Source organism: Passer domesticus, chromosome 2, assembly GCF_036417665.1.
Source record: "Passer domesticus isolate bPasDom1 chromosome 2, bPasDom1.hap1, whole genome shotgun sequence".
NCBI lineage: Eukaryota > Metazoa > Chordata > Aves > Passeriformes > Passeridae > Passer > Passer domesticus.
Window position 1 is genome coordinate 14,034,272 of NC_087475.1, and position 15,943 is coordinate 14,050,214.

The window sequence follows — 15,943 nt, forward strand, 5'->3', positions numbered from 1 at the left end:
TGCTGGCAGGGGAGAGCCTCCAGCACTGCCCTGCCGGCAGGGGAGAGCCTCCAGCACTGCCCTGCTGACAGGGGAGAGCCTCCAGCACTGCCCTGCTGCCTCCTGATCCGCAGGGAAGGGCAGCAGCCCATGGAGACACGGGCCTGGTGCTCCCAGGCCTGATCCCAGTCCCTGTGTGTGGGACCTGGAGCCCTGTGAGCTCACCCTCTGCTCACACACAGTCAGAACTCACCACACAGGCAAAGCAAGAACTTCCACTCCTCACAAATGGGGCTCTATGGAGTTTATTGCTCAAAGCACTTTATAATCCTTCAATGAGATGTGCTATGAAGTGCAAAGTATTATTGTAAGGTCAAACTAAGATTCTTTTTCTTTTTTTTTAAAATACCTAGGAATTTCTCAGCATTTCCCTAATAAATCAGTTCTTTATAAAAATAAATACTGGGAGGACAAAAGGGACAGTTCCCCCACAATTTTAGTAAACAAGTTTAATTTTTCCGTGCTAAAATCTCTATTATCTTCCCAAAAAATATCAAAACACCTAAGAGAAATTGAGGGTGCATCAGAGCTGCTTACAACTCATCTCCTTTATTGCCACAGCTAATGTATCACCAGAGCTTCTAAATTTCACAGGTTTTTGTGAAAGGCCATAGTATCAGAAACAGCATTTGGCAAAGACTTTGTGAGGAACAGTTCTCTAATAGTCAGCAATGACCCTTACGATAAATTTAAGGGGAAAATATTTGCATTTTTAAAATATTTGATATTTTTTAGCTTAAACCAGGTACTGGCCACATTTTGTCCCTCCCATTTCTACTGTATTTCCAGTTTCATGTACTTAGACCAATGACATGTTCCAAAAGCTGGTGTACAACATCTTTATATACACTACAAATTCAGGTTACCAGACTGTAGTCAGACATTGAATGTATAAATAACTTTGCAAACTATTTACAGGTTTTAAACTAATCAGGTTTCAGCAACCAACACTCTTAAGGCAAATTCATTTGTGTGACTGGCTGTCTGGCCTCTCAGCATTTCTCTCCCCTCCCCAATTCCCCTAAAATGGTAAGCAAATAGGAACTTGAATTACCCCCTGCCCCTGTATTGACAGAATTTCTTGTATGAAGAGATGATCTAACTACTTAGGAGCTTTCCTCAAAACAAGGAAAAATGCACAGAAATGCATTTCTGTGTCAAGAAAATCATTAAGTTGCATACCAAGAAGTGGAAGTCCTACCATCTTATAACAACACAACTTTTGTATGCACATGACAAATGGCTTTGGGAATTTGGAGAAAGCATCAGTTTAAAGCTGCACAACCCTTTTTAGAACTATGAATTGATAAACTCACTAGAGATAAGATCTGAAGAGCTCAAAGGGATTTTCTCTTGGGGGTGACACTGTGCAATACAAATGCTGCATGAAGCACACGTTTAACTATGTCAGAATTTTTCTCTTACACCATACTGCTGTGCAAGATACCATTCACCACTTAGGGGTTCTGCACATCTTACCAATCCTTACATTGCAATAAGAATTGGCCATTTCCAAAGTATCTTTTTGTTACAACATTGTGTTCCTAAGTGCGATCACAGTGCGATCCCTTTTGTCAATGCATGACTGAAGCAACCAAGCATATTCTGGTGAAGTACACAGGATTCACATACCAAACGTGCTCAGTGCCTTCCTCTAAGTCCCAATCATCACTTTGTTCTTAGTATTTTTCAATGCCCTGATTAGGTCTTTGTTTGGAAGTAATTAGCTACTGTGGTTTGAAGGATTTTGGAACAAAGCAGAGACTTTATACTGAATGCAGAGGTCATCTCCAACAGAGACAAAAGATGGCAAATTATCGATTAGCTTTGTATTTAGAAGCATCCCTTGGTTCACTGCTAGGATTGCTCCAGTCATCTGCTTCAGGTGTGGTCTTGTAGTGCCGCCATGCTGACTTATTAAAAACAGGAAGTCTTTCAAATGATTCACTTGAAAGGGCCTAGGGGAAAACAAAAGCAATGGTTAGGTATCACTGGAGGTACAGAGCAAGGTGATACTCTGGGAGTTCTACAGTTACAGCTTCTGCACCCACAAGTGTCACAGTTATCCCTGTGTTACATGTCACAGCACTACTCTGAGTAGTGTGACTAGTAGCTCTAGTGATACCCAAAGCCCCAGTCAAAGTTTAAAGAAAATAATAGCACTGAAAAATACTTCCCCCTTCCCTCCAGGGAGTGGTGTCCACACAGATGGCAAGAAAAACATTTTTGGTCGGAAACATTTCAGTGAGATTTGCCACTGACATGAAGCAGACAGCTACTCCCACACCTCCCCTCCCCAATGCACTGGGGCTCTGCCAGCACACTGACCCGTGGGGGCTGACCCAGTTCAGTGCCCTGGGCCACCTTGTTCCTCTGAGAAAGGCCAGACCCTCTTCCTCCACACTCACAAGCAGAGGATCAAACCCATCAGAAGCAGAGGAGTCACTTGCTATATACAGCAGGGCACAGTGACAGTGCAAAGCCAACATACACTCTGTGCTTTTGAACTCCCTCATGGAATTCAACCAGTGCCAACCTTCAGCCCCTGAGTAGCCTGGGCTGTCCCAAAAAATGACAACAGGATCAATACAGTCTATTGCATCAAGAACTGCATAGAAAAGACCACATTTACTAGTCAGGAGTTGGCCAAAACTTGTCATTTCTATTGTAGCCAAAACTTAGAATCAAAAAACATTAACCAAAATTATCTCTTATCACAGTTCTTGGAAGATTCACCACTTATGACAGATTAATAAAATGCAACAATGCAACACAGGGACTGAAAAAAAAATCAAAGCAAACTAACTAGTGTTAGTGTCAGATTAACCTATATAATCTTGGGGTTTAGGATTTTATGTAACTGATTTAGGTAAAAGTGTCAAAGATCACAAAAAGAAATTTGAAAACAAGCTGAAGAGTGACAAGAACCTGCTACAAACAACCTGCACTGCATTACTAGTTTATAAAAGGGTGAAATTCATACCTTCAAATAAATAACAGCATCTGAACCCACGCCTTCCATTGAGTAGAGTTTAAGGTCACCTTGAAAGTACCTCGCATACAGACGAGAAATTGGCAATCCATAGCCAAACCCGGCCTGCAAAAACAAGAGAACAAAAGGAAACACATGATGAAAAGTTTAAAAATGCAACAGATCTCTGCATTAATTTAGAAAAGAGAGGATACCTAAATATTGGATTTGTATCAAGTTCTTTTTGAAGCTTTCCTTTATTTCTCAGCTTATACTCTAAGTCCATATTCAGCCTTTTGAGCAAACTCCTTTTCTCCTATGCATTAGTTTTTAGTACAAAAAGGGCCGAGTCCTTTGCTAGAAGTCCCTTGTCCATTTGCACTTTCTCAGAGGCAGGCAGATGCAGCACACCAGACACGCTGCTGGCCACCAGCAAAGCAAACCAATGTCCTACACACATTCCTCACTGTGAGGACCATTGCTGACCACTGTGTTCTTTCTTTGGAAAAAATCAGAGTTTTGACAGCATATTTTTAATTCCCCAAGCTTGCAATCATTCTCTCAAATGTATCCACACTTAGGAGATTACAGAAGAAAGCCAGAGACAACTCTTGTCTACTTCACCTTGGTCACACCATTAAGGGACTGCTGATGCCACAAAGATCAGCAGAGTCCTGCAGAGGAACACTCAGACTAACACAAGGCAAATGATCCTCTCTGTTTAACAAAAGATCAGGATTCCACAGCACTGAGGACTGAGACACAGTACAGTCCACACAATTTTCAAAGCATAATGGACTTGATGGGTACAAAGTTTAGATTTTAAATTAACAAAACTGTTATTCATAACCATGCCTGCAACAAGATCAATCACAAGGCACCTCTTCCAACCCTCCCTTGTCAGAAAAGCTGTTAGAAAACCTCCAAGTCTCTCTCACTGGAGCCAGGGAGTAAGATTTTGCTCAACACATCTTTCAGATGACTGGCTGTGTGCTGGGAACCACAGTGGTTGGTTATGCACCCAAATCCCACCTGAATTTTTCTGGACTATCCAGTGCAATAAAGGAACACACAAGCATTTGGGGGAAAAAACCCAAACATATACAAGGCAAGGTAGTATGGGTGGACTACGAGAAAAAATAGACACTTGAAGCTTCCAGAAAACCAATAAATTCATTCCTCAATAATATTTCTACAAAAGCAACCTGACAGAAAGTGATAAACATGCCCTGAATTTTATAAACAAAGGCCTGAAATTATACAAAAAAGAGAATGCTAAGAAGAAGGATTTGCAACCATTATGTACAGCTAATATGTGGTATGACTTTATAGGAAGTCCCTTGAGGGAAAAGTGAACAATAAAGAACTTGTACTGAAGTGTCCATCACAAATTCTCTTGCTGTCATCTACTACAACATCTTTTGGCCGTTTTTGTCTTGTTTTTACAGAATTCTAAATTTAGTATTAAATTGGTTTGCAGTTGCCCACTCAGTTCTTCTAAGCAAAATGAGAAACAGAAATGCCAAATATGCTCTTTTTACACTGACTATTACAGCTATTAGTGTCCATTAACAGAGTTAAAACAGTTGTTTAGCTGCACTTTTCCCAACATCATGTTTTAAACTTCTCGAAGAGAAATTTTGTCTCCCACCAGAGACATACGCATGACTTTCAAACACTGGCCTTGAAACTTCAGAGATTTCTTTTTTAACCTCTAAAAAATTGATCTGACTGTCTTAGAAAGAACTAAAAAAAAAGTCAAAAGCTGACTTCGTCCTCTGGAGACTGGATAATAAATACATTACAGAAATTACAAAGCACAGCAACCAAAAGACAACTTGTGGACAGTCCATACCCCAAGGACCAGCTCAAGTAAAGGGCAGTATCAAACAATACTGAAAACACTTTATACTTCCCTCACTCCAGGACCACCCCTCCTTAAAAGCCAACTTCTGTTTGTCCCCTGTTCCTTTCTGCCCTGTGCTAGCCCACATCATTATTTCATGCAGCTCTCTTTCACACATCTCCTGCCAGCCTCTCTGTGCAGTGCCTTCAGGGTGCTGTCCACACCAGGTAACTTACAACAGCTACACAGACAACAGACCCAGATGAGTACCTTGTTAAAGCCTGGCCTTGCAAAGGGTCTATTTTACAAAAGACAATTAACAAAAGGTGTTCATTACATAGATCTGTGCTTGACCAAGAGGACAGAACAGTCCGTGATGGCACATCTGCTTTGAGAAAGGAAAACTCCTTAGGGCAAATTTATCATTAAATGTTATGGTATGCATTAAACAAAAAGGAAATAATTACATTTCTGTGTTGCTAGCATCAACAGATTTAAATTAAAACTAATTTAAGACACGTTTCTCTTACTAGAAACAAATGCTGTCAGAAAAAGAACCATTAAATTCCCTAAGAAAACCTACTATCATTAAGCATGACCATGTGTTTTAATCTGTACTCTATGTGCAGTGCAGATGAACCTAAAACCCACTAGAATCTGGATGCTGCCATGGTAACAAGGTTTCTCAGCAGGATTTAAACAACATTTGCAATGACAGGGAGCAAAAATTCTCCCCAATCAACAGAAGGATACCTCTCTTCCACTGCCCAATTCCATGAATGTTTCATAAACTAGACAGGGGATCATATAACAATGGGGGGAAATGTTAGAACAGAAAAATATGTCTGTTTACACTTCACACCAGCTTAGCTTAAAACATTACCTAAGTCAAAGATGACACACTACCAACCTTCTGCAGCACTCACATTTTTTAGTGGTTTGGTCTTTGGCACTAAAGAGACTCCTTCTGTATGGATATCAAAGAGGAGTTGTGTAGAACCTTTCTGCTGAAGGATTTTTATTTCCAGACTGACATACAAAGCACGGCATAATTGTTTTTATAACTGGATCTGGGCCATAACACATAACATGTCAAACTTCACTGCTAAGTCCTTGCTCCTGTTAGTGGCAAGATTTGGCACAGACTCACAGTTTATGACTTTCTTCTTTCTGCACACACATATAAATAACAGAGCTGAACAGCTTTTCTCAGCTTTCAGTCTTGTGCAGGCATTGGTCAGACTCACAGGGAAAAAGCTGCCAGACTCACAAGAGAGGGGGATCCTTTGTAGGTTTGACTACAGTGGCATAGACTGGGAAAGGAAAATAAAGCCTGAAAATGGGATACAGAAGAATACCCAAGATAAATGCCACAGAATCAAAGTAAGCAGTTTTGAAGATGAGGAAGTAAATATAGCAACGCATTGCTAAAGATGCACTGAAAAAAGAAAAAAGAATAGTGTCAGTCCTAAGATGAACACATTTTACAATCAGAGCTACAAAGGAAGAGACAGTTTAATAGTGAATACAACTGGTAATCAAGGTATAAGTTTATCTTGAGAATGAGTTTCAGGAAATCCTTGTAGACTGATAGGGTAAATTGCTGATCAAAAGTGAGACAGAACAAAGGCAGATTATGCATCAAGAGAGAGTCTACCATTTGTGACAGAAAAAAGCTTGTATTTGAATTAAGGCCTGTTGCCTCTCACCACATTCAAGATGATTTTCTATGAAAAAGCAGCAGTCTGAAATAGAAGACTGAGATGTGCTGTAGAGGCAGGAGCTGTGAAGGATCAGCACCAAGGCAGGGCAGACACAGGACTGGGCTTGCACCTCCCACAGAGCAAAGGGGAAACCCAGGGCAATGCACTGCCATGCCACAATGGTACCCACTGGGACCAAGGCAGCACCATGAAGACTTTCTGCTCATAAGCTTAGAGGAAATTTATTACCTCTGAGTCACTCTGAACTGATTTTACCCTCAGTTTACTGTTAAATGTTTTATATCCAAAATATAAACAAGAGGACAAGAGGGACAAGAGGGAACAGCCCCAAGCTATGCCAGGGATGTTCAGGTTGGACATCAGGAGAATTCCTTCACTGAAAGGATTGTCAAGCATTGAAACTGCCTGGCCAGGGAAGTACTGGAGTCAGTCACCATCCCTGGAAGTGTTCAGGAAACAACTGGACATGGCACTTGGTGCTGTGGTTTAATTCACATGGTGGTGCTTGGTCAAAGGCTGGACTCAATCCTGGGAGGTCATTTCCATTCTTAATGATCCTGTGATTCCATGCTCTGCCCCATTATTCATCTGAAGGCACTTGAAGCACAGAAGTATCAGTAGGGGAGATAAAAACCCAACTACTTAGGAACCTGCTAGATGAGAATGCTCCTAAGCAAGGACAGAAAGTTTCTTAGAGAATCAACTTCTCAACAGGCTTAGAGATAAAGGATTGCATCAGAAGCAACAGAGATGAGAAGAGGCAAAATGCAGTATCTGTATTAATCCACTTACTGAAACCAGTCAAGTGGAACAGTAGCCTTACAGTTTTTATCACAATGAGCCAATATGTAATTTAATAAAACAATTTAGAAATAGTATCTTAAGATTTTTTTTTACATCATGCTTGCTAAAAGAATCTACTCATTCAACACTGAAATAATTTGCCTGCTTAAAAGAAACTATGGGTAAGTATTTTTTACATGAAATATGGCACTGATGCATCTCAGAAAGGAGTATCACATAAGGTTTTTCCAATTAAATAGGAATATGCCAAATATGTTCACACCACATGCAGGAACAGGAATGGTTTTTGAGGTGTTTTTACAGTCCACAACTTAGACAAAAATGATCTTAAAGCTTTAGTATAAGCTTGTGCACTGCCAGAAGGTGCTTCTCAAGTGCTGAGCAGCGTGGCCCAGCTTTTTAATCCGTTTATGATAGGAAACTTAGAGTAATTTATACATCAAAGAGGAGCTCATTAGGTCATTCACCTGCTCTGTAATATTGCACTAATGATGCTGCCCATTAACCTGTGAAAATACTGTGCTTGTGCAGGTTTTTTATGCTTGTTTCCAAGAATGTAATGTCAAGACAAAGCAAAGTAATTTTCTATTCCACAGACTAAGTGATGATAACAGAATTCATTTTCTTCTGTTCTACCTGGAAAGACTTGCTAATGATAAAGCATTTCCTCAATGGAAAACCTGATCCAGCAGATTGCAGTGAAGGGAAATGTAAAATCAGAGTATTGCAAAGGGACATTTAAATACATATTGCAATTGCTTACCAAAGGCACAGCCCTCGAGGGCTCCAGACTGGGCCTGGGTGCTGTTGAGTACATGTAGTTAAACAATCTGTCTATTTTTCTTAGAGGTACACCTCCACCTTGGTCACTTATCTAAGGAATGAAAATTGAAGAGTTTAAACATCAGGTTCTGAAAAAAAACACAAAACATCAAGAAGCATTATCTAAATTACTTTAAAAATTAACTAAAGGAGCAGTTAGGGACTTTGGGGCTGTCTGGTTTGGAGAGAAGTGGGCTGGGAGTGACATGGCCATGGTCTAACAGCTTGCTGAGGAGGGGAACTGGGAGGGAGGAGGTGCTCATCTCATCTCCCTGGATCCAGTGATGGGACATGTGGGAACAGTTCAAAGCTGCAACATCAGTGGAGGTTTAGAGTGGACATCAGGAAGCATTTCTGTATGGGAGGGGCACTGAAAGAGCAGAACAGGTTTCCTGGAGAGATGTGAATGGTCCAAGTCTATCAGAGACCAAGATGCATTTGGACACTGCCCCTAACAAACGTGCTTTGACACTGGTCAGCCCTGAAGTGGTCAGGCAGTTGGACAAGATGTTCCTTGCAGGTCCCTCCCAACTGAAAATATTCTGTTCTAATGAATATGAAACAGGTGATACAATAATTAATTTGCTTTTTCAAATTAAAAGCCTTTCTACTCTAAACCTAGCAGGTTTGCAATGTGTATTGTTTTTAGGCATTTACCTTAATAGATAGATCTTCTTTCCCCAAAGTGACTAAGGTTTTGATCGATGGATAGGCTTCTTTCTTACCTTCATGCAATTCCACTGTAGCTCTCATTGAATTCTGAAGATAAAAGAAAATACAGTCCCTTTGATTCTAACTTTAACATAAGATTTTTCTGACAAGTTAGAACTTGAATTTATTGTGTAGCATCTACTCCTCCACTCTGTCCTACAATTGTGTACAAGATAGAAAAGCCTGTATTTAACACAAATTTAGGGGCCATGAAGTCAAGTAATTGCCTGGTTAAATTTTTACTTTACAACTTGTTATACATAACTTTTATTTATTTGATATAGTCAGAAAAGAAAGCAAGACTAGCAAGACTTTTTTTTTTGTCCTGTGTGAAATCAAATAAATACATCCATAGGATGAGAACATCCTTGACCTCCATGATGTACCACACCAACAGTGACATTCACCACAGAAAGCCAATTTTGATTTTCTCAGTCTGGGTCACATATAAGTCACCATCTGTCAATCTGACTTCATCTTAACTGAGTTTTCACTGCCAGTCTCAGCTCTTTACAGCTAGAGGTTACTGGCTTCAGCCTGTTCCCTGACTTGGACCAAAAACATACTCACATGTACCATACAAATTCTGATCTGTTCTGCTCCAAAACTAATGTTACAAATGGCAAAATGGGAGAAGACTTAAATGAACATAGTTGACAAATTTCAGAAATCAAACACCAAAAAACCAGTACTTTGAAAAAGTTTCTCTCTGGCCAAATACAAGTTTTTCTTCTCAATTTCTGGTGTTCAGCTGAACCACCTAGAGACCTCCCCTCTTCTTTCAAATTATATTTAAATAGGTTAGGATCATTGATCCTAGTCCTCAAATATGCAATAAAGAAGCAAGCTCATAAAAACTGCAAGGTTATGAATATTCCATCACTGCAAACCTAGCCTGTCATGAGTGTTCTAAGTTAATCAAAAAAGCTACAAAGGCACAACAGGAGAAGTGGGAAACCAGGCAGTTTTTAAGTACACAAGGTCATAAGAGAGAGGCTCAAGTCTGGCTTTTAAACAAGTGAAGAGTGTTTGAAACTCAAGTATAAGCTTAAGAAAGGAAAACTGAAATAATATTTAAGAGCTGTAACTGAAAGGAATCACAATTCCAACACTGATAGGGTCACAAAACCCTCCCAAATATTAACAAGTGCAACTTACCTTGAATAATTCAAATAACATATGAAACAAATGAGAAGGTACATAGACTACTTGAATAGGCTTGTTTGGAGCTTTAGCTAAAAAAAAAAGAAATAAAAATGTCAAACAATTTTTCTTCAAAACAGTCTTTTGTAGCATTGCCATTTACCAGAGTAACACAATCATGTAGGCAAAGACAAGTATGTAAGCATGTCTGATTTTCCCAGTGCAAAATTAGTTCCATGAAGTAAAAACATAAATTTTAGTCACTGCTATCACCTGAAAGAACACATTATAATTATGATCTTCAAATCCATCCAGTCAGCAGACTTTGTTTAGATCTAAGCAGTGGCTGGTTTCATACAACAGTGTATGCTAACCAAGAAAACATTTCTACTTAAGTAGGAAACTTTCACATGCTCACATACTATTTAAGCATAATATTTGCTGCACAAAAAGATTCTCAAACTGAAGAAAACCCCGCTTTTCAAATATTCTAAAATCAACTACATATTTTCCCTTCATTAAAACACACAAAATGTAAGTATTCACAAAAATTTTCAAATATACTTCAAACAATATCCCAGCTTCCATATTCCAAACCATCACTGAATTGTTTGCCCACTGCTGTCCCACTGTGAGTGTTCCAGCAGAGGGGTATGGCTTGGCACAGGTCTGAATGCCAGAGTGCTCACTGATTGATTGGGCAGGAAATAATACAGCTGCATTTAATACATTCCCGGACAGCTCAGGGGCTGAAGATGAAGTCATCCCTGAACATTCAAGTATCTACTGGCATTAATTTATGCAGTTACAGACAGTCAGACTGAGCAGCAGTGCAGACTGAAGGGAAGTCTCAAACTGTCTGCTTCACAAATTCCAGGAAGATATAAATATGCACAAAGAACATGACTGGAGTCAATTTCATTCCTTCTGGCACTGAGGGCTGGTAATAATCCCAGTCATTATTTTAAGAAACTTTTTTTTCTTAAATTTTAAGTAGTGAAAACTCCCAGGAAAAGGAGAAGACCAAAACAATGCTCTGCAAGGCAACTTGATATTTTATTCTGTTATTTTTGTCTGTCCATACTCCCATTCCCTTACACTTCACTGAAACCAAGGCAAACTGACTCACACTTGTTTGAGGCACAGAGATAGAAAATGAGTCATTGTTGCTCTTGCAAGGTAATTTGCAAAGCTGCTTTCCTCACACTGATAATAAGCTGATTTGAAGGAAACACATAATTCTTTATTCACTTTTATTTTTAGCTCCAGCAACTTGCTTTCTCTCCTGCTGGATCTTTTTACTTATGCCTTCAGATGAATTTTGCATTGATTGATTCCTCTGCTGCAACGCTCAGTACTTTTATCTCTAGAATCATTCAGTTGAAAAGGGGAAGGTTGGGTCCTTTGGTTTTGGGAGAGATGGGTGGCAATGCAGCATTGCTGACAGCACCTTGTGTAGAGAAGTATTTCTACACTAATCAGTAGTACTTTGAGCAACACACATTCCAAGTGTCACAGTCTCCCATTGAGTGTTACCTATTTCTGAGACTTTTGCAATTCTTCTGCTGAACTTTGGAAGCATCTTAGTCTTATGTTTGGCAGCTGTCCAAAATCTGGGAGAGGATCACTCAGGAAATTTTTTAATACAAAAAAATAAGCTCCCTTTTGTCAATAAAATAATGATCAAAAAGCAGTCAATATGCTGACACAGCCTGTCTCATCAGTTTGGTGTCATCCAATTATTATCTCTGCAATCAACTTGAAAAAGATTTTCATGTAAGAGGTTTATAATAGGATTTAAAGCATAGATACCTAATAAAAATTCCAATTCTGCCATCTTACACAGAAGGGCTCACTAGTGTGTTTTAAGTGCCAGTGGAAATCATGGGTTTATAAGCATACTTGGGAATGAAACAAGTTTCAGTTCTGTTAGAAGATGAGAAGGCAGGCATGCTTCCTTCTCAGTTATGAGGAGTCTCTATTTATTTTCTTTGAAGTGATAGTGAATTTAGCAGAGGGAGCTCTGCATTCAGCATAAAGAATTACACATCATGATGATAAACTATAGTTCAGGTGCCCACACAGACACATTAGAACAAAAGTAACTGCATAGTTCAAATTATAACTTACAATTAAATAACAAAACTAGGAATCACAGATACCAGAAATGCATTTTCTTATACACATCAGTTAAATTAATTTCATAATTACCATTGAATTCTTCAACTTCCAGATCAGGTGCCACTGTATAGTACTGTTCACATAACATCTTAGCTGTTTCATAAGCATCTACAAAACAACAGAACAAACACTGATTTATCAGAATCTTCTAGTGATGACCAGCAGTGTCCATCCTCCCTCTGAAGGACCACAAACAGAACATTCACTTTGAGCACTAGTTTACAAGCATAAAGCTGGTATCCAATCTAATCCCTTTTTCTCTCTACACTATTAGCCCAGTTGTCAGGAAAGGGAAAACTCTATCTAGAGCTCTACAAAGAAAAGCACAGTACTGAAGAGAAGGTATTTTTCTTCTTTGTTCAGGGCTTGAAAACCAGGAGGATGTAATCTTAGGCTGACCATAAAATCTACTTTCCTGATCACAACTTAATACTCGTTATTTCCATCTAAAATAAAGACATTGCAGCCACAAATTCAGGTTCTCCAAACAAAATACTATTTAAAATACTTAATTTTCAAGGTCTCTTGGGGGAAAAGCTGGAGAAAAGCTTCATTTCTTCCCACTTAACCAAAAATTACTCCTCCTGAAAATACCTCCCCATAGCCCAAATCAGGCTTTATGGTATTGTTGAAACACAGGCAGAAAGTGTAAGTTAGCCTTTGTCACTAGAGGTGCCCCCCAAGGTTCAATACTGGGTCCAGTATTATTTAACTTATCCATCAGTGACCCGGGGCAGAGGCCTCCTCAGCAAGGTCACTGAACACAGAGCTGGCAGGAGTGGCCGACAGCCCCAGGGCTGGGCAGCCCTTCAGAAGGGCCTGGACAGGCTGGAGAGATGGGCAGAGGAATGGTCTGGAACTCAGAAAAGGCAAATGCAGGGTCCTGCCCTGGGGAAGGACAAGCCCAGGCCCCAGCTCAGGCTGGGGTGACCTGCTGGAAAGCAGCTCTGCAGAGAAGGGCCTGGGGGTCCTGGTGGACAATGAGCTGTCCATGAGCCAGCAGTGCCCTGGGGCCAGGAGGGCCAGTGGGATCCTGGGGTGCATGAGGAACAGCACTGGGTCAAACAGTTTGAGTGCAGTCTAACATTTCATCTTCCTCTAAAAGCCAACTCTCTGGCAGAGTCCTAAGACTGTGGAAGAGACTGTGAAGTTCAAAGCATGCTTCACGGTGTGAAGGGAGATTAAGTAGCAATAACAGTGAGGGATCTATTGGTAAATCTAAAATCCTGGCTTCAGGAAAAAAACCTGAATTCACTGTCAGTTCAGAAGTCTCATTGCAGGACAGTCAGTGAGACAGAGAGAGCCACCTCAGGCAGCACAGATGCAACACTTGGTGTAGCTGCTTGAAGCAAGATGTGGCTGTTTAAATAATTTCTACATTGTTTGAAGGACATACAGCATTTATAGCTGCCACATACAGTAGCAAAATCAACATTTTAACTGATAAACTGCTCAGAATGCTGCCTGTGAACCAGAACATTTGGGAGCTAGCACTGCATACAGCACATAAATTAATCCTTCCACCAATTCTACAAGGAAAAGGCCTCAATCACCTTGACAGGACCATACAGCCCCTGTCTTTAAGGCCATTTTGTTTCTCTGAAAGGCAACACTGGACACTGTTTGGTCAGTGTTGTAAGTCATCTAATTTTAGCTACTTGTTTGAAAACTGGGCTTAGCACCTTCTGACACTATGCACTCCCCTGTTGAAGGCAGCAACTGTGCATCTGATGATCAAAATTGATTCAAATATTGCTATTAGAAGGCAAAGCTAAATAAACAGCATGGCCATAACCTATAAAATGCTGAGGCCAAAGTGGAATAAAGAAAAAAAGAAAAAATCAAAAGAAAAAAGAAGCTGCTGAAAAAGGCTACCTTTGGAGCCAAGAAGAGCTGGAAAAAAAAGCTGTAAAAAGCATTACAAAGTGAACTATCATGCAGGTCAGACTTTGAGATAAGAAAGGTTTCCCTTTCACTTCACCAAAGGCTGAAAGAAAGCGAAGAGGAGAAATACATTCTACCCCCCTTTGCAGCTGCATAAACAGCAGCAAAGGACAGAGCCTGGAATTCTCTCCTACAGCACGACCTGCATTTGCAAACAGATACACCCAGAGTGTGAACCTTCCATGGAGATGTTCTCAAAGCAGGCAGCATTGCCTCGTGCCTCCTTGCCAACATTCTGAAAGCATGTAAACATTCAGAACACAGAGCAAACAGGACCTGCAGTGTGACTGTGCCAGAGCAGTCAGGTACAACCATCACATCCATGTCTTCTGCAGGAGACAGAACAGGCTCTGGTATGATCAGATGACAGAGCAATGTGGAGTTTCACTGGGATATCTGTACACCTGAGGACATTTTACTAAAAGGCCCAGCTAAACAAAACTAAACAAAATGGAAATTTCACTTACTCCCAGTTTTCTGTAATACCAGCATGTGATACCAAAGCAGTACCTGAGAACCTGCTTCTAAGTATTTCAGGAAGAAAACATCTAAAGTTTAACAAAACATTTAGACACTTCATCTGATATTTAAAAGTACAGATTAAAGCTATTAAAAATCAAATAGTGTTTTTAATTCTGTTAACAGACCAAAAGTTTCCCTCTTCTCAATAATGAAGACATTAGAAAGTCTCAATAAGCCCAGGGCTTTATTGTGAGCAGAACTTTCATTTAATAAAATAAGAAAAGAAAAAATGGATTTAAATCACCTTCAGTTTCTTGTATCTCAATAAAATATTTCTGAATATTTTAAGTTAGGGGATTTCAGTAAAAAAAATGTTAACTTCATCTTACCTTTAACTACCTCTGTCACATCACAATTAGGATCAATACTTCCAATATGTTTGGGATGAGCAGGATTAATATCTCCACCAAACAGAAGTGCTAAAATAAAAAAGAAATTGTAGTAAATTATTTATCACCCTTGAGGCAGGCCAGAAAGTTTGAATCTGATGGTATCTGAGATTTACTGGATACTGCATCATTTTGTAAAAAGATACTCCAGCAAATTGCCAGAATCCTCATTTAAGAAGACTACTTGTCTAACTGCTCATCTTCCCTCCTTTTTTTTTCCAGTTTTTACAGTTAAGACTAGTTAAAACAGAATTCGTGATGTGGGAGGGTTAAGGTGAAAACCTACATTTCTAAGCAGATTATAAAAAACTAGATAAAATTAAAATGTAAAACACTTCATTCATACTGTTATGTCAGAACAGAAGCACTCCCAACAATGAAAACATTACAGTAAAAAGGGCTGTGGAACTGTAAGACATCATGAGAAGCCTTTTACACTCACCTAAGCTGCAATTTCACAGCTGGCACAGAGGTCTCACTCACTCCACTTTCTCCCTGGATCTCAGCAGTATGATCCCCACTCCCTCTTTGTACAAGGGTCTGGTACTCACCAGACCCTTCACCAAGAGTTTAAAGAAGACTCCCAAAGTTTGGAAGTAGAAAGGTTTTGTACTTTATTTCTAAAGAGTGATTTTCTGCCATTTGAGCAAGTTAGTGAGCTCTGACATGAAGCAGGAGCAGCATGAGGTGAGCAAAAGTCTAGATCTGAAAGCTTTTCCTACCCTGGGCACAGCAAGCTCACACACTGGGCACTGTGTCCTGCAGAAGAGTTCTGTAGGAAACAGTCTGCCAGGAATGTAGGAACAGAAATGCAAACCATGCAAAATCCTGGATTTGCATTCTGCTT

At 39.9% G+C, this 15,943-nt stretch overlaps 1 protein-coding gene across 1 annotated transcript in view; it reads right to left on the bottom strand.

The window, feature by feature from the left end:
- Window positions 1-268: 268 nt before the first annotated feature.
- Window positions 269-15,943, bottom strand: part of PDK3 (pyruvate dehydrogenase kinase 3) — a 49,979-nt gene continuing 34,304 nt past the window's right edge. Inside the window, exons 5-11 of the mRNA XM_064407424.1 lie at window positions 15,037-15,126; window positions 12,272-12,349; window positions 10,076-10,152; window positions 8,864-8,965; window positions 8,148-8,258; window positions 3,023-3,136; window positions 269-1,997 (exon numbers count right to left, since the gene is read on the bottom strand). Of these exons, the coding sequence (XP_064263494.1) occupies window positions 1,854-1,997; window positions 3,023-3,136; window positions 8,148-8,258; window positions 8,864-8,965; window positions 10,076-10,152; window positions 12,272-12,349; window positions 15,037-15,126 (716 nt within the window). The 3' untranslated portion in view covers window positions 269-1,853. The remainder of the gene's footprint in view (window positions 1,998-3,022; window positions 3,137-8,147; window positions 8,259-8,863; window positions 8,966-10,075; window positions 10,153-12,271; window positions 12,350-15,036; window positions 15,127-15,943) is intronic.